General features: G+C 43.3%; 1 protein-coding gene across 10 annotated transcripts in view; it reads right to left on the reverse strand.

Moving 5' to 3' along the window:
- The window catches only part of LOC147635339 (uncharacterized), a 90784-nt gene that overhangs the window by 51749 nt on the left and 14856 nt on the right, over nt 1-24179 (reverse strand). For all 10 annotated transcript variants that reach the window (XR_015266636.1, XR_015266631.1, XR_015266633.1 and 7 more), the window contains exons 3-4: nt 23297-23380; nt 22911-23071 (exon numbers count right to left, since the gene is read on the reverse strand). Coding sequence is in view for 4 of the 10 variants with exons in the window: in XM_086802576.1 (XP_086658702.1) it covers nt 22911-23071; nt 23297-23380 (245 nt within the window). In the remaining 6 variants the exon portion in view is untranslated. The remainder of the gene's footprint in view (nt 1-22910; nt 23072-23296; nt 23381-24179) is intronic.

Consider the following 24179-nt stretch of genomic DNA (forward strand, 5'->3'; position numbering starts at 1 on the left):
TCAGGTATACTGTTGGCAATGAAGGAGTGGTTTATTTGGGTGATAACCATGCATGCAAGATTCTTGGCAGAGGTGATGTGAGGCTTGTGTTTTCAGATGGCTCACAGCTTATGCTCCATGATGTCAGGCATGTGTCTGAGATCAAGAAGAATCTGCTTTCTACTGGACAGCTTGATGATGCTGATTATGTTACCACATTTGGTCGTGGAAAGTGGAAAATTAGTAAGGGCTCACTGGTTGTTGCCAGAGGCTCTAAGGTGGACACTCTTTACTTCATGCATGCAGGTGTTTGTCACCATGCTAATGTAAATGCAACCGAGCTGCCGGAAATCTCTATGTGGCATAGCCGGTTGGGACACATGAGTGTCAAGGGAATGGAGCAATTGTCTCGTTTGGGTTACCTGCCTTCTCTAAAGTTTTCAAGTTTTCAGTTTTGTGAGCATTGTATATATGGTAGGCAACTACAGTGCCCCCACAAGAAAGCTCTTGGACAGAAAGATGCTCAGTTAGAGCTTGTGCGTACAGATGTATGTGAGATGCCTCAGCTTTCTTTGGGAGGGGCAAAATATTTTGTCTTTTATAGATGATGCCACACGCAAGGTGTGGGTCTATCCTCTTCGTTTGAAGAGTGATACATTCTCAGTGTTTCAGAAGTTTGTTGCTCTTGTTGAGAATCAAACTGGCAAAACACTGAAAGCTTTGCGTTCCGACAATGGTGGAGAGTATATGTCCAAACAGTTTCAGGACTTTTGTGATGCTAAAGGCATCAAGAGGGAGCTCTCTACTCCTTATGATCCTCCACAAAACGGGACAGCAGAGAGGATGAACAGGACCATACAGGAGAAGGTCCGTTCTATGTTGTCACATGCTGCATTACCTCATGGTTTTTGGGCTGAAGCTGTTATGACAGCCGTTCACCTTATAAATAGGTCACCTAACACGAGGCTTGGTGGGAAAGTGCCAGAGGAAGTATGGACAGGGAAGCCTCCGTCATACAAGCACTTGAGAGTGTTTGGTTGCGTTGCGTACGTGCACATACGCAGGGAAATGTGCACCAAACTTGATCCTAAGTCTCCTAGGATATGGTGACAGAGGTGAAATGGGGTATAGACTTTGGGATCCCATGAATAGAAAGATCATACGCAGCAATGATGTCATTTTTGATGAAACATGCATGTATAAGGAGCCTGCAAGGCAACAGGAGCCTGGCAGAGTCATCTTTGATGATGATGGACATCATGGACAACAACAAAGGGCTGTAAATCAGCCATTACAGCAGGAAAACCAGCCCTTAAATGGTGCTGAAAATGGTCCAAATGGACAGCCAGAGATGGCAGAAAATATCCCTATGGATATACCACAGTTAGAGGAGATACCGGGCATGATTTTTCAGCCTTATGGCATGGAACAGGAGCCACCAATGGGTGATATGCAGGCTGGACAGCAACCTGCAAATGATGGTCATTGGGTACGGAGGTCCACTAGACCCTCCAGAGCCCCTGACAAGTTTGTTCCAGGGGTTGACTACTTGATGCTTACTGACTGTGGGGAGCCCTCATGTTATAAGGAGGCTTTACAGAGGGCAGACAAAGCTCTATGGGAGCGTGCCATGAAGTCAGAGATGGATTCTCTGCACAAAAATGGAACCTGGAAGTTGGTGCATTTGCCTGCAGGCAAGAAGGTTTTGCCATGCAAGTGGGTATACAGGCTCAAAGTTGCACCAGATGCAAAGCCAAGATACAAAGCCAGGTTAGTGGCTAAGGGCTTCAAGCAGGAATATGGTGTGGACTTTGATGAAATCTTCTCTCCAGTGGTCAAAATGACCACACTTAGAGCTGTATTAGCTTTGGTTGCACATGATGATCTGGACTTGATTCAGATGGATGTGAAGACTGCTTTTCTTCACGGTGATCTCCATGAGGAGATATATATGCAGCAGTGAGTGGAAAGGAGAAGCTTGTATGCAAGCTGAAAAAGAGTCTTTATGGGCTCAAACAGGCACCAAGGGAATGGTATCACAAATTTGATACATTCATGAAATCCCAGAAATTCAGGAGAAGTGACATAGATCACTGCTTGTACACCAAGAAAGCTTTGGATGGCAGTCTATTGATCCTCATCTTGTATGTTGATGATATGTTGATTGCCGGGAAATCTCGTAAGGAGATGGATACCTTGAAACAGAGGCTGCATGAAACCTTTGATATGAAGGATTTGGGTGATGCAAATCACATTTTGGGTATGCGGATACTTCGGGACAGAAATCAGCATGTGTTGTATTTGTCTCAGAAGGAATACATTGGCAAAGTTTTGCAGAGGTTCAATATGGACGGGGGGAAGAAGACTAGTACTCCTTTGCCTCCATATGTGAAACTCAGTGCTATGGACAGCCCACAGTCAGATAGAGACAGGGCTGATATGGCCAAGATTCCGTATGCTTCAGCTTGTGGCAGTCTCATGTATGCCATGGTTGCTACTAGGCCGGACATTGCATTTGCAGTGGGAGTGGTTTCTAGATACATGGCCAACCCTGGCAAGAAGCATTGGGAAGCAGTGAAAGGTGTCATGAGATACCTGAAGGGCACACAGGATTTGTGCATTTGTTTTGGCAAACAGGATGCATTAGTGCATGGTTACACGGATTCGGATTATGCCGGTCATCCAGATAACCGGAAGTCTACTACCGGTTATGTGTTTACATTCACAGGAGGTGCTGTGTCATGGATATCCAGGATGCAGAAGTGCACAGCCTTATCTACTACAGAGGCCGAGTATATTGCAGCCACAGAGGCTTGCAAGGAGGCATTATGGCTATCTCGGTTAGTGGTTGATTTGGGTTATACAGGGGATATTCCATTGTTGCATTGTGACAGTCAGAGTGCCATCCAGTTGGCAAAGAACCCTGTCTTTCATGCAAAGACGAAGCATGTGGATGTGAAGTATCACTTCATCAGAGAGGTGATAGAGAACAAGCAAATTCAGCTTGTTAAGATTCATACTGATGACAACCCGGCTGATCTGTTGACAAAGAGTTTGCTTCCGGAGCGGTTTGCTCATTGCAGACACTTGATGGGCATTGGATGAGGCCATTTTCAGCCTTGATATGGCCTTGTATATTATCATGTACATGCTGATTTTTCTTTTCCTTTACTTAAGGGCACTTTGCCTTTAAGTGGGAGGTTGTTGGGGTAAAGGCATAATGCCCACCCTTATAGTGTGTACAAGCCCATAAGTTATAGTACATAGTACACTTAGTACTTTTAATGTACTAAGTGCACTATGTGTACTAGTGCAATATACATGTGTGATAGGGGAGTCACACACTCATATCATGAGTTGACTTATCCCCACAACTCTCTCTCTCTCTCTCTCTCCCTTGTTTCTCTGTGTATGTCTCCCACATGACCTAACCCTAATTCCTGTTTCTCCCACATCATATATATATATATATATATATATATATATATATATACATGTACATTGTATGTACATGTATATATATATATATATATATATATATGTATGTATGTATGTATGTATGTATGTATACATGTACATTGTATGTATATATATATATATATATATATATATATAGTGTTATGTCTTGCCAAACCTAGGATTAGAACTAGGGGTGTATATATATATATATATATATATATAGTTATGTCTCGACAAACCTAGGATTAGGGCTATGGACGTCTGCTAAGGGTTAGGCTTTATATACATAAATACATACATGCGTATATATATATATATATAGTTATGTCTTGACAAACCTAGGATTAGGGCTATGGACGTGTGCTAAGGGTTAGGCTTTATATACATAAATACATACATGCGTGTATATATATATACACTTATATATAGACATCCATACACACATACACACACATATGTGTATATATATATACACACACACACACACACACACACACGTAGATGAATCCAAGAACATGCCCAAATTCACCTTTTAGGAACGTACATGTTATATACTCATGGTAGTCAACCCACAAGACTATATAACTATCAACTCCATTATGCGTAGTATGGACTAGATACTACAACATCCCCACTAACGTCATCAGTGCCCAATAGTGGGTGTAGAACTCTGTATCAAGATATGCTCTCACACACGCACTTCACACACACACATAAGAGCATATATTCACACAGCTCTTCGTGTGTGTGTATATGGTTGTGTATGTATGTATATGTATATGTGTACATATACACATATATGTACATATATGTGCACATACACATATATGTTGTCACATGCACTCTGCACTGTATTGCATGGTGACAAGATGGCTCATCATCATCAGTGCAACATTGTACAATATTAGAACCCTTTAGGAGTGATATTTGTCATACGCCGTGAACCAATTGTAATCCTCAGTCCAAGATATGTCAGGCAAGAGCTACGTAGGTCATTCCTCAACCATAGTAAGTCAGTCAATCAATTAAAGTCCCTTGACCCACTTGGAGAGAATCATTCATGCATATAGATGTCATAGAAGCCTTAGAGTTTGCATCGGGACGTGTGCATTTGTACATAACATTCATCCCATATGCATGTAGGCCATCTAGACCATTGCAGAAGCATCAGATCTTTATCTGGTAATTTTTCCATATTTTATAGTATTTATTTCTCATTTTTAAGCATTTAAATACCATCTATAACCCATTTATCTTATAATATCCAATCGTGTAGTATTAGGGATCCAGTCGGCCAGCCCTACAGCCAACCGACCAGCCCCTTAGCACTCATATAAAGAGCATCTAGCATTCATACCTAATCTATCTCATAATTCAGCCATCAAGCAGTCAAGCGTTTGAGACTTCAGCACAAGGAGCATAAAACGATTGACCGCTCAGCCCATAGATCCCAACAGCATCAGTGTTTTGGAGCAGCGTTTTCATCCTTCACCTATTGGAGCATAAACGCTTGAGCTTTCAGCATTCCAACAGTAAAACGCAGCAGCAGCAATCAGCCCTCAGGAGACCTTGCGTTTTCTGCATACAACCAGTTTTCAGCATTCATATCATCATCGTTTTGCTACAGCACTCTGGTGAAGCTAACCCGCATGCATTCATTCATTTACAGCATTCATACATAGCCTGGAAACAATCCCAAACAGGCCATATCTCAGCCTCACATTTGCAAACTTCATTCCATTCGAAAGAGTGCATAGGCTGGAGATCGGTTATTGTTGGTGCTTCTACAACCGTGTACAGTTCAGCCCGACTCTTGGTCCTCTGAGATCTTGCGTTTGGCTTATCATCAATCCAAAGTCATTCTCTTCAAAGTAATAAAAGCAAATACTATTCCCGAAACGGGATAGGGGGCCCTTCAGTGGGTAATTCGGGACCCCATACAGTGTGTAGTTTCTATCTCTCTCTCTAAATCTCTTAAAGTTTGAAGTCATAAAAGTGGATTGCTAAACTCGCCAAACTCAAGATACAGAAGGCGGTGTGAGACTTGTGTCATAGGATCCTTAATTACGAATACTTCGACTCCATGTTACATATGTGTACATGTACACATATATCTATACATATGTGTACACACATATATGTATACATATATATGTGTATATGTATACACATATATGTATACAGATGTGTACATGTACATATATATATGTATATGTATACACGTATATATGTGCACATATATGTGTGCATATATGCATATATATGTGTATGTATATATGCACACATATATACATATATATGTGTACATATATATGTATATATATATACATATACGTACACACACGCACATATATATATATATACATATACATATACATATACATGTATATATATATACATATACATATACATATATATATACATATATATATACACACACATATGTGTATACACATACGTAGATGTATATGTATATGGGTGTGCGTGTGTATATACAAACATACATATATATATATATATATGTATGTATGTATGTATGTATGAAAACACACATATACATACATTTCAGTTTCTCTCGTTCTGTATCAGGCTTCCTCTCAGAAGACTTCTCTGGTGAAGCCTTCTCTTTGCCCTTGTTGTTATTCCGGCCTTTCAGCCGTTGGCCAGTTAAGGCCTCCAAACCTCCGCTGTGAGGAGGATTCGTGAAACGTTCCTCTTGGTCTAAGACCATGGGCACAAGCTCCTCCCAGGTAATGGTGCTAAGCCTGCCACTAGTAATCAAAGAGGAGTAGAAAGTGGAATATCGAGCAGGCAAGTGGAACAGCAAAGTAATGGCCATATCTTTTGATGATATCTCCTTCCCAACCTGGAGGACTTCCTGTTGAAGGGCCTGCAGCTTGTTAATGTGCTCCCGCATCGTCGACGACTTTGCAGGGTTCATAACCCGCATCTGCACTTCCAAGGAAATCCTCTTCATGGGCGATACCCTTGTTATAAAGAGAAGCCAAGTGCTGCCATATGCCTCTGGCCAGCGTCATATGCTTTACGTGATTGATTACGTGTGGTGTGCAGTTGAGGAAGATGTAACTCCCCTTCCTCTGCTTCCGGCCGTGGAACCCCGATAACGATGAAATCAGCAAGGTCATATGACTCTAGCACAGACTCCATCATAACCTTCCAGATGCCGTAATTGTTCACGTCCAACTGACGGTCCACTGGGAACGTGGGGAGAGTTGGGAACTTCACATGCTTCTCAACGAGCTCTAACAAGTCTGCCATCGTGATTCAAAGACCATGGTCCACTATCCATGATCCATGATCCATGATCCAATCATCCATCATTCCATGCCACCCAAAAAAAAAAACCCATACATGACACTACATAGGTTAAAACATAAGTTTGAAGTGTTCATGTCACATGAATCATGATGAATCAACAGTCATGCAGTACCATGGGCAACCAAAACAAGTCAGGGCAGGACCAATAGAGCTGGTACAACAACTACAGAATCTGAAACAGTTGGTACACCCTCCACTCAGCCAGTACAACATGTACAATGGTTGGTACAATAGGTACAATGGTTGGTACAACAAGTACAGTTTCCAGCAACTTAGCCCGCCTTACTCTTGCTACTTCTCATCCCGAACAGTCCCCAACAGTCCACCAATCAGCAACGCAACAATCCCCCTCTTGCTCAGAAAACTCCCAAGATCTTTCAAGAGCCTAGGGCTCTGATACCATGTCAAAATACGCAGCGGAGATTATAACCAAATCTAAGACCACAAGAGCAAGTAGAGTGCAGAAAATAGACAGCACAAGAGAAGGAGAGAGATAGGCGTGTAACTCTTCTCTATGCACAAGATCCCGCAATGAAAAGATGATACAAGAAGTGGGGGGCCATGGGGCCATTTTATATGGCCCCATGAGTGCAGTTGGCCTGTAGAAGAGCAGCCGATAGCATGCTGAAATCACCCGACCAGCATCTACTCCAGTCGGCCAGCATGCACACACATGTGAGGTCGGCTTGCTCCAGTCAGCCAGCATCTGGACCATCCTACCAGCACAAGGTAGCCTCCCACACCATGGAAAAATCGGGAAAAAATACAGGGAGTAAGGAAAAATGAGAGAACACCTACAAAGGGCGGGCACACCCACAACAGAGGCCCTGGTGTCTGATAAAGACAAGAGATGACTTCTAACAGCAACTTGGCATGCATGACAAAGGTGGTCAACATGTGGAAAGGGGCAGCCGGCAAGTCATCGACTCTCTCTCCTTCTCTCCACAAACAGAAACGAAAGCCTTCGCCTTTCGCTTTCTTGCCGACAGGACTGAAAGAAGGGTTGGACCTCTCATAATTCATTCTCTCTCATGGTCAGGGCTGAAGGAAGAGTTTCGATTCTCACTCCCTCAGCAGATGGAACCAAGGCCATTGACTCTCTCTCTCTCTCTCTCTCTCTCTCTCTCTCTCTCTCTCTCACCAGCTAGAGATTGAGACTGGCAAATTCAGAGGAGTACCACAAGATTTGTCAGTTGTTGTGCCAGATGAAGCCAGAGACAGAGTTACATTACATATGTCACTGTCCAGTAGATTATGAGATACAAGGCCGTTTTCACTACCTGTTTAGAGAGGGTTTCAGACCACTTTCCAGAGTCATGAGATACCAGGATCAGAGATGCCTCGGATTATTCTTGCTAGAGCTGCGTAGACATAGAGAGGGTCTCTTGAGAGGGAGGGGATCAGAGAGGAAGAGACACCTACAGAGGCAGATTACAGACTTCTTTCGACCAGAGATTGAGCAGTCAAGCCAGCAGGCATTGCAGCTAGTCCCAGAGTATAGCCGCACCAGAGGTACACTTTGATCGGGCTATAGAGCTGGGGCGGTCCAGGCGCCCCAAGATGAGAGGCCCATCTCGACACCGGCGGAGACTACAACAGAGGATCATGACCATACTAGCGCGGCATGGGAGACGTCCAGTCAGAGTACTCACCATGGAGAACATTGAGGATATCCGCCATCGACCGATGAGAGACATCTTTGGATAGTGATGTATATGATGCTTAACTTTGTTGCTGGGGTTTTCCTTCCCAGATGTTATCCATTAGGAGCTCCTAGTACCTTACTTTTCCTCATAGTTGTTGTTTCCGTTTCAGTTAGTTGTTTAGTTGTTCTAGCTTTTCTTACACAGACATTGTATCAGATCCACCAATTGTTGTAACCTTTTTGGTCTCATAGGTCATTTTGGCCTTTTGAGGACGTTAATATATCATTTCTCTCTCTCTGCACACTGAACGAAGGGAATTGTCTGTCTCTCTCCCCAGACTGAACGAATCCATCGTTCCTCTCCCTCGCCGGACTGAACCAACAGGCAGGCCCCATAGCTGTTTCTTTCTGTTTCATACAGGGCTGCGCCCAAGAGGAGGGGAGACAGCTGATCACAACCTTCACTCTTCCCTATAAGGCAGTTTGCTGCATAGGACTGCATTCAGGGCTGCGTACACAGTGCGCCTCTCTCTCTCTCTCTCTCTCTCTCTCTCTCTCTCTCTGCACAGGGCTGCATAGAGAGAGGCCTAGCAGGTCTCAGCTCTTTCACACACACAGGCTGCGAACAGGAAAGGACACCTGCTTGTCATCATCTTATCTCACACACACACGTGGGTGGTGAACCCTTCATAAACTTAAGGGTGGAACCTGCTGAAGGCTCTTCATCAAATTCTTCTCTTGACACAAGTGCCTTAAGAGAGTATCAAATGGAAGGTATGTGTTAGAAAGTGATGTTGCACACAAATGTTTCAATATGAGATTGAAGACTAGATGAGCAAGGCTCTCTAGGTGTATCCAACCTAGTGTGAGACTGAGAGGATTTGTGAGATTCACATAGTTGTCTATGGCCATTGTGAGATCGGGTGTCACATGCACTCTGCACTGTAGTGCATGGTGACAAGATGGCTCATCATCATCAGTACAACATTGTACATTATTATTACCCTTTAGGATGATATTTGTCGCACGTGACCCCATTGTAATCCTAAGTCCAGGATAAGTCAGGCACGAGCTACGTAGGACATTTCTCAGCCTTAGACAGTCAGTCAGTCCAAGTCCCTTAACCCACTTGAAGAGATGCATTCATGCATGTAGAGTTAGTAGAAGCCTTAGGGTTTGCATTACAAAGCACTCTACATAATGCATAGCATTCATCCATTGCATATAGACCATTGCAAAAGCCTTCAGATAACATCTAGCATTCATTAGAATTTATCCAGTATTTTTTCCATAATTTATAGCATTTAATGGGCATTTTTACACTATTTATCCACTTATCCAGGACAAGATGCAGTCGGCCAGCCCTTCAACCAACCGACCAGCATCTAGGGTCCATATAAATAGTTGAGCATATCATTCATTCATTGATTCATATCATATTCAGCCCAGAAGACCTCAACGCTTGGAGCCTTCAGCCCAAGGAGCATAAGCGATTGGAGCATTCAGCCTATCAGCCATCAGCGTTTCATCCATCAGCATGTAGGAGCATCAACGCTTGAGCATTCAGCCTTCATTCAGCAAAACGCAGCATCTACAGCATTCAGCCCTACAGATCACCTTGCGTTTTCAGCATACATACAGTTTTCAGCATCCTTATCTGCATCATTTTGCTACAACCACTTGGTGAAGGTAAAACTCAGCACTCATACATAGCCTAGAACAGTCCGAATCAGCCCCTTCTCTCAGCCTCAGATTTGCAGCCTTCCTACATCCATTGGGAAGAGTGCATAGGCTTGAGATTGGTCATCATTGGTGCTTCTACAACCGTGTACAGTTCAGCTCGACTCTTGGTCCTTAGAGATCTTGCGTTTGGCTTATCGTCAGTCCACAATCAGTCTCTTCACAGTAATAAAGCAAATACTATTCCGGTAACGGGATAGGGGGACCTTCAGTGGATAATTCGGGACCCCATACGGTGTACGATTTCTCTCTCTCTCTCTCTCAAATCTCTTAAATTTTAAAGTCATAAAGTGGATTACTAAACTCACAAACTCAGAATACAGAAGACGGTGTGAGCATTTGTGTGAAAGGATCCTTAATTACGAAACTTCCGCTGCATGTTACATTGGTATCAGATTCATCTTGTCCACACACACCGTATCCTAGCGTGAGGGCATCCTTGGATGGTCAGATTGCGTTCCGGCACGACCACCGACTTCAGCATCATGTCTATAGAGGAGAGTACCCAAGAAGTCTCCCCAAAAGGAGACCTTTCTCTTCCGACTACCGCAAAAACCATAGCCCAGCTCCTCCAGCCCCGTCTACTAGTTCAGCTTTTACCTTCTATGCATCCTATGCCATCCGAGGTATTTGATGCTAAGCAGGAGGGTGAGAGCGATGTTGCATAGAAAAGCCTCATCCGAGCTTATGGCTCTGCCAAGGGCCGGCAGTTTGTAGTCCTATTTAACATGGGCAGTTCTAAGCACGCCATCTCTCCCCAGTTAGCTAACAAGATGAGCTGAACATTAGTGCCGTATCATTTGGATGTGGACAAGTTCACACCTAGTCTCCGCACCCACATATCTCAAAAGGCATAGCAGTTTGCCTTTGAAGTTCAAAAGGCCTCATTCCAACGAGATTCCATTGTCTCGCCTCTTTTGGGGTGTGACATGATCTTAGAAATCCAGTGGTTTCGTCAATATGAGCCTATTCCCGATTGGGGGCAGGACACTTTTACTATCTGTAAAGGTTTTCCTGAGCCCGTCATGATTCGTGGGGATAGAAGCATTCTTGGCATCCCATTGATTTCGCACCTCTAGGCCCGACGAGCTATTGGCAAGGGAGCAGAAGGGACACTACTTTATGTTCGTGCTCAGATAGTCTCTACCTCATCGATAGCACCTATCTCATCTTCAGTCCCTCAATTAGCAGACCTCGTGTCCAGACATCAAGATATTATGCTTAGGGACGATCTTCCGCCCAGTCTTCCTCCATCACGTCTTAAGGACCATCATATCGATTTGGTCCCTGGATCAGAACCTCCTAAGTTCTAAGAGGTTCCCCTATTGTCTTTCCAAGACTTTAGAGGGCGAGCTAGAAAGATAGTTATCTGAGCTCCTCCGAGCCGGATTCGTTCGGCCTTCTTTCTCACCATTTTCTGCACCCATCCTATTTGTCCAAAAGAAGGACAAGTCTGCCCGCCTTTGTGTAGACTATAGGGCATTGAATAAACTCACCATTAAGAATAAGTTTCCTATGCCAACAATTTGGAGAAATGATCGAGTGCATCCCTGGTAAGCATAACCCAGTTTTACAGATGCTCATCCAGGCAGTGCAGGAGTCTACCATTCTCGAAATCACAGGGAAGGACTTAGATAGCATGAAAGACCAGTATGTAGACTCCCCTGAGTTTGGTACTCAGTACAATTTGACCCTCACTTCTGAGCCTGAGTGCAGAACAGTTGGTTGTTCTTCAAGAAACGCCTCTGTGTCATTCGGGAAAAGCAATCAACTCTTCTCCATGATACCCATGACTCCATAGTTGGAGAACATAGAGGTATCAACAGAAATTAGAACGGTCCTTTTATTGGCCAAAAATGAGGCGTGATGTATATTCACATGTTGAAGCCTGTAAGATTTGTCAAAAAGTTAAGGTTCCACATACAAAGAAGACTGGGTTACTTCAACCTTTGCCTATCCCCGAGACGGACCTTTCATCGACATATCTATGAACTTTGGAGAGTCTCTACCAGCATCCACCAGATCCCCTAACACTCAGTGTTTTGCCATTGTGGATCGCTTCAATAAATTCTGCATGCTCATCCCATGCAAGCTTACGGCCACACCTAGGGACGTAGCCCGTCTTTTTCTCAGACATTAGTACTCCATTTGTGGTTTGCCTAGCACCATTACCTCGGACAGAGATTCCAAGTTTACCTCGCATTTTTGGAGGGCATTATTCGAAAACTTTGGAACTAAGTTACAGTTGTCTAGTACATTCCATCCACAGATAGACGGCCAGACAGAAATCTATAACTAGTTGCCCTTTGATGTTCTCAAGTCATATTGTCATGACCAACAGTCCCAATGAGAACATTATCTTCCATTGGTCCAAGCCATCTTGAACGATACTCATTCATCTAGTGTCGGACGGACTCCATATGAAGCAGTCTTTGGTCGCCGTTTCTCTTCTCTTTTAACAAGATTGGTGTCTCCATCTCTTGAGGCTAACAAAACAAAGGAAGCATTTTCCGAAATCATTGAGTCAATTAAAGACCGCTTGACCAAAGCACAGGAAGCTTAGCAGACAGGCAAATAAGTCTAGACAAGATGTCCACTTCAAGAAAGGGTATTGGATCTATCTGCACATCATGACACAGAGATTGAAACAAGTGGGCAAACATTGTCCTAAGCTTTCTTTCCGTAGTTTTGGACCTTTCCCAATAGTTAAAAAGATAAGTGATGTCTCCATGAAGTTGAAGTTGCCTTTCAGTTAGACAATGCATGATGTTTTCCATGTTTCTTGGCTAAAACCATATGTTGGACCAGAAGTTTTTGATGTTTCAGATGAACAGCAACCAGACGTGGTAGACGAAGCAAAAGTCATCGAGCCTGAGCAGATTCTTCTTCATCATTGGAAGCATGGTTTCGGTCGACGGATACATCAGTTCTATACGAAGTTCCCAGATCGAGGTACCCACAAAGTCGTTTGGTTAGACGAGGAGTTCTTTCAAGAGTACCCCCAGTTGCTGGCAGACTACTTGGAAGCCATGAACCTACCGCCAAGCTAAGCAGGAGGGAATGTCACATGCACTCTGCACTGTAGTGCATGGTGACAAAATGGCTCATCATCATCAGTACAACATTGTACATTATTAGTATTCTTTAGGATGATATTTGTCGTACGCCGTGACCCCATTGTAATCCTAAGTCTAGGATAAGTCAGGCGCACGAGCTACGTAGGTCATTCCTATAGTCAGTCAATCAATCCAAGTCCCTTAACCCACTTGAAGAGATGCATTCATGCATGTAGAGTCAGTAGAAGCCTTAGGGTTTGCATTAGAAAGCACTCTGCATAATGCATAGCATTCATCCATTGCATATAGACCATTGCAAAAGCCTTCAGATAACATCTAGCATTTATTAGAATTTATCCAATATTTTTTCCATAATTCATAGCATTTAATAGGCATTTTTACATTATTTATCCATTTATCCAGGACAAGATGCAATCGGCCAGCCCTTCAACCAGCCGACCAGCATCTAGGGTCCATATAAATAGTTGAGCATATCATTCATTCATTGATTCATATCATATTCAGCCCAGAAGACCTCAATGCTTGGAGCCTTCAGCCCGAGGAGCATAAGCGATTGGAGCATTCAGCCTATCAGCCATCAGCGTTTCATCCATCAGCATATAGGAGCATCAACGCTTGAGCATTCAGCCTTCATTCAGCAAAATGCAGCATCTACAGCATTCAGTTGATGCCACAGTAACGTGCAGGCGAGTCAATGCACTTGTGCATCTCACACGGTTGAGCTGCAGATGTTGACAAACACCATCAAGCAGTTTGTCGGGCTGCAACTACAAATCGATCACGAGAGCTACGGCCCTAGCCAGGTGTCGCAGGAGAAGGTGGAGGAGCAGCTTCAGACAAACTTGAAGGCGCACCTAGCCAGGCGCTGCAGGAGAAGATGGAAGAGTAATTTCAGACGAACTTGAAGGCGCACCTGATGCCTAGGAGCTAGTAGAACTGCAGAGACGTTTCTAAGAACACAGCAGTCGCTTGAGGCTTTGTTGGTTGGCCGCCTATTTAAGAAGGGCTGGCAGCATGCTCAATAAGAAGGCAAAGTGCAACAGCTCACACATAGATTTTCTCAACCCTCTTCTCACAGTTAGCACTTCTCTCTCCTCACTTACTCTTGAGCAACTCAAGTGAGTGAAAATAAAAGATCTCTTCACAAAGTTATGTTGCTCCCTCTCTCAATGCTGTCACACACATGAAGAAGAAAGAGCTTACACACATAGCTTGAATGCATTCACAAAGATGTGTTAGTACACACTTGAAAATTTCTCACTCTCAAAGTGCCACTCTATGAGATAAGAGTTTTCAGCAATTCATGCATTGAACCAATGTCAAATCAATGATGTTAAACCATTCTACAAATGAAACAAAAATTGCTTTCAAACACAAAGGTTAGAAGCCACACAAAGCTTGAATTAGTGAATTAGATTACTAGACCTACACACACAAAGATGCCCCTCTCAACTAATGATTGAGAACACTCCCATGGAAGCGAGCTCTGATACCAAATGTTGTATTCTCTTAGTTATGAAGCTAATCACCAATAGATGTTGTGATAGCTTATAACAATACTAAGCAATAAATCAACCAATGATTAAACTAATGGATACTCATTAAGTAACAATGATAGAGAATCTAAAACATGTCATTGTAGTTACTTAACACATAGAATGGATATAGTACTCACTCAAGGAAAAGCCAACATGCTCATAAGAGCCAAAGTTTCACAAAGTAACACAAAGCTTGGATTAAACACAGTATATACAAGAATGCTAGAGCTCTCATACACTAGAGAAGGTGTTGAGACCCTGCTTTTATAGGCTCATGGAAGAAAGACGCCTAGCTCTCATCCACTTGCCCACTTGCCCCTCTCTTGCCACCTAGAAGAGGTGCCTTTAATGCTAGTCAATAACCATGGGTTACAAGCTAACCCATGGTTCACACCTTTGCCTATACCCTTAGCATAAGTGTATTAAATCCAATGTCACACACTAAGAAATGGATGTAGATCAACTTATTCTTCAACAAAAGTGGCAGCATGCTTATTCTCAAACCCTATATGATTTTGTCCTTGACATGAAATGAGTGGCAACATGTCATTAAGGTTCTATGCGGTTTTCATCGACTTGGTGAATATGTGATCTACTACAAGCAGTAGTACTCCTAGGAAGAGTACCCACTTCAGATCTAATTCCTCGTAAACTTTGTGATACCTCATCTGGCAATGGTTGTACCTTCTGTGTTGTACTCTCTACGTTTCACATCCCTAATATATGTGAAGGAATAGTTATGGTGTCGTCCAAACTATACAACATTCTTTGATATATCATTTATAGCCAATGGGCATTTTGTTCTTTTGTGAGTCCTTGATCAAGCACACCCTGCAAGGTATGTATGCTTAGATCAAGAGAGGGTGTTGGAATTACTATGTCATCTAGCATCCATACATGTGTGTATCCATGCATTGGGACACGTTGCCTAGGTGACTTTAATACCTTGGTGTTAAGAGGGTCAAAGGTATAACCTTAGGCCCTAGCTTGGTATCTCCTAGAATCAAGCCACACATCCCCTAATTTAGAGAGGTGGAGATAATGAAGGGAGGTGGAGAGAGTCATGGAGATTAGGAGTGTTTCTTTGAGGGCCTATTTATGGACACTCTCTCCCAACTTTGTATTATGCATCTTTGTGATAATAGAGCTATGTGAAACGATTACACTTCAGTCATACCTTTCAGTGTTGCTCGAACTATGCTACCTTGTGTCAAGCTTCATTATGCTTGTTCTCAAGTGTGTTTAACTCTTTGATTAGTGTTGCTTAATGTTTCATTAGTCTTTGCTTAAGGTGCATCATTATGTGAGATTAGCATAATGTTAATCGCTTTGTGTGGATGTTGGTCTATGCAAACCTTGATTTCAATAGATGTCCTCATGATTCAAGAGGATCACTTGACCATAGGCATGTCTACACATTTCCAAAAAATTCTTCCACGACACAATCACATTTTCTGGTCCCTAGCTTTTGGTCCTCAGGAAATGTCATGTGCACAGTGTGTATCTACCGTGTGCTACACGCACACAAGACTAGCTTCGAGGTTTGGGGAAGCTTGGAGCTAGGCAGGCTGATTAGCGAGCTGAGTTAGGGATAGACTAACGGGCGGACACCCAAGTATGGACGAGCGGGCGCCCAAGTGTGGACGTCCAATGACCGGCCAAGAGCCTATAAAAGGGTGGCCAAGGTTAGTCATTAGTTCATATAGAGTCTCGCATGTCTTTGTGAGAGCTCTATGGTCAGGAGCTTGGATGTAGTGCAAACGTGCACCTGCTTTATGCAGCCAAGGCCGGCAGCAGTCTCGAGGCCCGCGAGGGTAGCTTCGTGGCGGTATGGGACGTCACGAGGTAGAGATTGGTCGGTATGTCCATCTAGTCAGCTCAGCTCGTGGCTCGGTGGAGACAGCCAAGACTTGTGGGCTTGCCCACGACTCTCAAGGTTGGGAGGTGAGTCACGCCTTCATCCCCTACACGTTTGTTTGGTTTGTTTGTAGGTTTCGAGTCTTGTACCAGGAGCATTCTACGAGATGATCCTGTGGGGATTTGACAGTGGTATCAGAGCAAGCCTCGAGAACGAGCAAGTCGGTAGGTAGAGAAGATGAGGTCTATGAAAAGGTACGAGTTCGAGAAGATTGCTGTTTTTCTGTGTATTCTGCTGTTTTTTCAAGTTCAGCATGTTGCTTTTGCATCATAGGAACCTGTGATGAAGGTTTTGGTCTTGTTAAGGGTTGGTTTGCTTAGCAAGAAGAAGGGCTGTATGTTTTGCAACTGTTTGAACAGTTTGAGAGAGAGAAGAAGCAACAGCATGTCGGCTGTGTTTTTGTAAGAGAGAGAGAGAGAGAGAGGAAGAAGCGAAGGCTGTTCATGTCTGTGTATCGCCTGAAGGCTGCGCACCCTACATGTGTGAAGATGCCAGCGCAAGGTCACCACACTAGTCACAAGTGCCAGTACACGCAGGCGGACAGGATGGTGCACGTAAGCAAGCTGGTACACACAGACTGGCACACGTGGGCAAGCGGGTCTTGCACACGGGCTGTATGCGCAGCCAGGCGCAGCCAAGCACAGTCAGTCATCTGTACGCACAGGCCGCCATAGGTGCGGCGTGAATAAACGTGCACAGGCGATAGCTTATGCAGGCGGGTTCACGTAGGCGTACGGGTGGCAGGCGATGGGCGTTGAGGCGCAGTAGAAAAAAGCGAAAGCATACGCGTGTAGGTTTTTTTTTTAGCTTTCGTTTTTTTTTTATAAAAAAACCCACACCTTGTTTATTTTGCTTTCGTTTTTTGCTGAACCTTAGTGAAAGGGTTTTAAAAACCCAAGTGTTGCTTTATAAGTGTTTTTTTTTTAAGAAAATAGAATATATATATATATATAATATATATATATATATAACAAAAAAAAACACAAAAGCAAAAGCTAAGTAAGCTTTTGGGGAAGCCTATAAATTCCCCTTAAGCGGGCTTCTTGCCACACATCTCTCAAGTTCTCAAGCTCTCTAGCACTCTTATTTGTGCAAGATCAATCTTTTCTCTCATCTTGCCCTCTTCAAGATGTCGACCCAAGAATCCGAGTTGGAGCCCATTCCCGAACATGAAGACCTCCCGGCTATGGAAGCCACCGATGGCGATCTTTTCCACGATTTTGTTTAAAAATCAAATTTCCAAGAGTTTGAAGTTGCTCTCGAAGCTTCTTCCTCGGAACGTCAAGCACAAATCACCGCGCAAATGCAGGCTTTACAGAACTCCATCTCTTTGTTGACCACTACCCTATCTACTCTTTTGGTATGGATACTTTGGCATCTGCTTTAGGCCCCAACATTACTCCGGAACAGTTTGGGAGCGAGCAAAAGCAGCGTACCAAAGAGATAGTGGACATTTGGCTACATAAGTGGCAAGTCCATTTTCAGTTTCATCCACATGACAATGGCAAAAAGATCCAATTAGCAACAGGTTTCCTCTCAGGCAAAGCTTTGCTTTGGTGGAAAGAACTCAACCCTAAACCAACGACTTGGGCACAATTCGAAGAAGTCTTCAAGAAAGAATTTCTCAAGAAAGAGAATGACTATGATGTTGTTGCCCGGTTTGCTACTTTGACCATGACCTGTCGCAGAACCTCACTTATGAGGTCTATCTCTAGAAATTTAGGGACTTCCAAATGAAAGCTACGAAGATGAATTCCACCACTTTTTTGTGTTTCTTCGTAGCCGGTTTACCTGACTCGTACCGTTTACAAGTTAAAAACAACAAATGCAAAACTTTGGATAAGGCCATTCATTCCGCTCGTATCTATGATGATACAATGGTCTCTTCCAAGTCTAAACCCATTACAGAGCAGGGAAACAAGCACAAAAGGAAGTTCTCCGCACCGACGGCTAGCACGACTGAAGGAAAGTCTTCAGACCAACCTTCGAAGAATTCAACTTCGACCCTAGCGAAGAAAAAACGTCTCCTTAAGGCTTTGAAGCTCAAGGAGGAGGGACGTTGCTTCATCTGCGAAGAAAAAGGACATATGCGTAACTAGTACCCGAAGCAAAAGGATGCAAGATCAACGCAAGACCCAAGCCAAAGGCAGCTAACCAGTTGTCTTTGACAGGTACTGTACTTTCTCGTCCTAGTTCATGTTCTGATTGTCTGTTCAACTGTAAAGTTTTTGGCGTGCATGATCTACTCCGAGTTTATGGAGAAGTGAATGGCCATAGAATCCACATTCTTCTGGACCCTAGCAGCTCACACAATTTTGTTAATTACAAACTTGTGCAGAAATTGGGTCTTGACATAACACCCAGCGATCATACCTATGAGGTACGCCTACCTATGGGTCGGCAAGTATGGGATGATCGAAAGGTGGAGATGCTACCGATCCGGATTCACGACTATGAAGATACTCTGGATTGCTATATTATGCACCTAGAGCATGTAGACTTGTTATTAGAGATTGAGTGGTTTAAGACTCTTCAAGTCCAGATAGATTAGTCTAGTCATATTTTTTCTTTTGAACATAGGAACACCCAATATAGTATCTTAGGTGATTGTATACATCTCTCTCAGGGACCTCTTGTACATACAGTTGATTTTGGTAATATAATGGATTCTTCTTTGTATACTGCTTTCCATTGTGTCTTGATTTCACTTTCTTCATTTCTCATACCTACTATGGATGTCAATGAATTAAGTGTGTTTGAAAGCAAAGAATTAAAGAAGATACTTGATTTGTTTCAAGATGTATTTCCTAAGGAACTGCCATCGGGCTTACCACCCGAAGAGCAGTAGATCATCGTATTGACCTCGTCCCTGGTGCTCACCCTATTAGTATTCCACCTTACAAGATGAGCCACGCTGAGGAAGATGAGTTGGCCAAACAACTCCAAGATTATTTGAGAATGGGCCAGATCCGTCCAAGTAAATCACCTTGGGGTGCATCTGTGTTGCTTAGGAGAAAGAAGGCCAACACCTGGAGAATGTGTATAGATTACAAGAGATTGAACAAGCTGACAATTAAGAACCGTTATTCTCTCCCTAGATCAGATGACCTGATTGATCGGTTATTTATATGACTCCAAGTTTGTGGTATTGACTGATCATCAGTCAATCAAGTATGTATGTGATACAGATGATTTGAGAGGAAGGAAAGCTCGATGGGCTGAATTAATGCAAGATTTTATTGAAAAGGGTCCATGAATAGTGTCGCAGATGCGCTTAGTCGAATTAGAGAGGTCAATACTTTGTCGTTCACCGAGAGTTCTACTAACTTATTTCAGTCATTGAGAGGGCTTTGCAAGACTTTGGTCCATTTTGGCAGAAGATCCAAGACGGGAGCTCATTGATTGACCAAGACTCGATGACTGATCAGTCTACCATTCAGGCTGCAGGAGGTCAGTGGATGATTCGGAATGGTTTACTATTCCGTGATGACAATTTGTGTACCACAGATCCCGGACATTAGGTCCAAGATTCTTAAGGAGTGTCACGACGCCCCTTCTGCTGCTGGACACCCTAGGGTACACAAGACATTATCGTTAATGAAACACACTTTTTATTGGCCGAAGATGAAAGAGTATGTAGAAGATTATGTTCTCAAGTGTCAAGTTTGTCAAGCAAATAAAGCTGAACGCTTTAGACAGGCTGGGATGTTGCATCCTTTGCAAATCCCAGGTAATAAATGGGAAAGTATTTCCATGGATTTTATTACCGGATTGCCAAGAACACATCAAGGCCACGATTCTATTTAGGTTGTGGTAGATCGCTTGACAAAAATGGCTAGATTTTTACCGACACGAAAGACCATTACAGCGACGCAATTAGCACGGCAATTTATCGAACAATTGTTTAGAATGTACGGGTTACTGCGCAGGACATAGTCAATGATAGGGACTCTAAGTTTACCAATGATTTTTAGAGACTTGTTTTTGAGAAGTTGGAAACAACTTTGAATTTGAGTTCCTCTTATCATCCTCAATCTGATGTGGCCAGACTAAAAGAGTGAATCAGATTTTGGAGGATATGCTTCGAGCATATGTATCCAAAAGACAGAGTTCATGGAAGGATTATCTTCCTATGTTAGAATTTGCATATAACAGTACTAAGCATACGAGTACAGGTTTCAGTCCTTTCATGCTTATGTATGATTTTCAACCTAGATCACCTGTTACAGTGGGATTCTCAGGACTTCAGCATGATGCAACACGTAATTTTTTGCAAGATATGCAAGAAATGCTACAAATTGCGAAGGAATCTATTAGAAGTGCTCAAGACAGAGACAGATTTGATTCTAATAGACATCGTTCACCTAGAGAGTTCTCTGAAGGAACGATGGTGTATTTGCGAGTTCCGAAAGATTCCGAGACTTTACGGACAGGTCGATCTCCGAAATTATCCCCTAGATATTGTGGACCATTTCGTATTACACGACGGATTGATTCAGTCGCATATGAATTGGATTTACCTTCTCATGTGAAAGTTCATCCTGTATTTCATGTCAGTAGACTTAAGGAAGTACTAGGTGGAATAGACCCGTTAATTACTCCTCAAGAAATTATAGATGTCGAGGACATGACATTTGTTCCACACGAACCAGAAAAGATTCTTGGATTTCGTGAAAGAAGATTGCACAATACACTTATCACAGAATACAAGATCAAGTGGAAGGATCGTGTTGAGGAGGACGCTACATGGGAGACATTGACTACCCTTCAGAGAGATTACCCTGGCTTTTTAGTGAGCTCGCTGCTCAGGAGTGAGCTCTTAGAGAAAGGGGAGTATGTCATGTGCACAGTGTATCTACCATGTGCTACACGCACACAAGACTAGCTTCGAGGTTTGTGGAAGCTTGGAGCTAGGCAGGTTGATTGGCGAGCTGAGTTAGGGATAGACTAACGGGCGGACACCCAAGTATGGACGGGCGGGCGTCCAAGTGTGGACACCCGATGACCAGCCAAAAGCCTATAAAGGGTGGCCAAGGTTAGTCATTAGTTCATATAGAGTCTCGCGTGTCTTTGTAAGAGCTCTATGGTCAGGAGCCTGGATCTAGTGCAGACGTGCACCTGCTTTATGCAGCCAAAGCCGGCAACAGTCTCGAGGCCCGCGAGGGTAGCTTCGTGGCGGTATGGGATGTCACGAGGTAGAGATTCGTCAGTACGTCCATCTAGTTAGCTCAGCTGGTGGCTGGTGGGGACAGCCAAGACTTGTGGGCTTGCACACGGCTGTCAAGGTTGGGAGGTGAGTAAGGCCTGCACCCCCTACACGTTTGTTTGGTTTGTTTGCAGGTTTCGAGTCTTGTACCAGGAGCGTTCTACGAGGTGATCCTGTGGGGATTTGACAGGAAACCAGGGAGGGGTGAGCATCTCTGTTAGCAGCTGACTCATCACACAAGTGGTTGCTCTGGCACCATCATCCCGGGCCACGCACAGAGGATTGTTCTCTCTCTCGGGGAGGACCGTGTGGGCAGCCTCAACATCTAGATTCTACGCCCCCAATGGAGCACGTGACAGGCCCCAAGCATCTCCTTCTTCCAATACTTAATCCTCTCAGCCCTGATATGCAGACCATAAACCCTGTTTTCAGCTGCATTGATTAATTGCTTGTTGCTTCTATTGTAAACATTACGGCTCACAAAGTACAAAAGGCTACTGATTAATTGCTTGTTGCTTCTATAGTAAACATTACATCTCACAAAGTACAAAAGGCTTCTTCTTTCAATGCAGTTACTAGCCTTGACACTCCTCCAAACATGTACAGAACTTTCCTCAAACCCCTTTCTAAAATCGTCCTCTGCTGAACCGCCAATTACTACCCCATGCTTCCCAACACCTAAGCCTCTTTTAAGCCTTTCACCTCTTACATAATTATTGACACCTTTAGCATCCCATTAGCATTTCCTCCACATTGGCCAGGATTAAGCCCTCTAAATTCCCTCGCTAGACACTTGTACATAGGGAAACCTCATAAATACAGCACATATAATACCCGCTAACCCCATTCAGCATTTATTATGATTGGCTATCTTCTTTGATAAAAAATGGATTACAACCATTAATAACTAGCAAGTGGCAGAATGCAACCTTCACTTCATAGATTTTGAACATTAAACTTTGATGACAAACACGTACAAATGGAGAAAAGAGGAGGATAAGTACAATACCAATGGATTTGGAGAAGATCAATGTAGTCCGTACCCAGGCGCTTTAAGCTTTTCTCCACACTTTCTTTAATATTAGCAGCATCAACACGTGTCCCATTGGGATTATCCCGTAAACTGGTTTCCCTTTCAGAATAGCCAGAAACTTTTGTTGCAACGATCACCTGAAACCTCAAAACATCCAGAAATCGTTCCAAAAAGCCTAAACCTTTGTCACAAGAATCACCTGAAACCTCCAGTATTAAGATCCTAACTTGGGCTATTGAAGAGCTTAAACATCATGTCTCTTTTTAACCACACACTTCTTAACAAATTCAAAACCTTAAGAGACCAGTCTGAATTATAAACCATATGTTTGGATGATAAGTCACATCAGAAGTGACACGAACCTTGTCTCGAGGTCTTGTTTTCAGCCACGGGTTGATAATCCGATCGGTATTCCCATGTGACTCCTTGCTTGGAGGTACAGGATACTGTACAAAAATACCAATGTGAAATGAGCGTCAAACTGTATCAATCCAAACCTCAGTAAGATTAATCATCACCTGTTTGTGCATTCCCATGAATAATGCAAATGTCATGATAGTATTGCTATGTGCATAACATCCAGGATTTACAACTAACTCACAGATTCACAAGCTGATAAAAACTCACAAAGACACCATCAATTAAAACAAATACAACTTTTCAGTATAAGTCTAGGGTTTTTCAGTGTTGGGGCAAGACACCCTTTTGATATCTATATTCCTATTTTGACAAGCACATCGGGTTCCTCTGCCACACCTGTGGATCTGTATGGACAAAGAGAGGGCTACTGATATAGGCAAGATGTTTGAACACGTTATACTACTACATGCAATGCACATCACTTCTGCTGGGAACATTACCGTTGCTGGCAGGCTATACCACAAGAAAGTACCACCCTTCCAGATATTTGCCAATCAGCAGACAAGCTGCCAGAGCAGAGTTGCAAACTTCGATGTCCATTATAGGCAATGTCTCTGTGCCACAGACAACAAAGCTTTGAGGAGCCAGATTGCACACTGGACATTACAACACATTAGCATGTAAACCCCCTCTTGCAAGGGGGTGGGTGTAATCCATTGATTTTGAACCCAGGACCTCTCATTGAGAGTTTTGTGGGCTCTAACCACTAGACCGTCACCTTGGGGACCCAAGCTATAAAATCTCACACGTGCATGTGTCTAAATGTGTATAATGAACACTAGCACCTATCTCTCAGTGTGCTTCAACTGCCTACCCAAAGAAGCT

Source organism: Cibotium barometz, chromosome 9 (assembly GCF_041138505.1).
Source record: "Cibotium barometz isolate CiBa-2024 chromosome 9, ASM4113850v1, whole genome shotgun sequence".
In the NCBI taxonomy this organism is placed as follows: domain Eukaryota; kingdom Viridiplantae; phylum Streptophyta; class Polypodiopsida; order Cyatheales; family Cibotiaceae; genus Cibotium; species Cibotium barometz.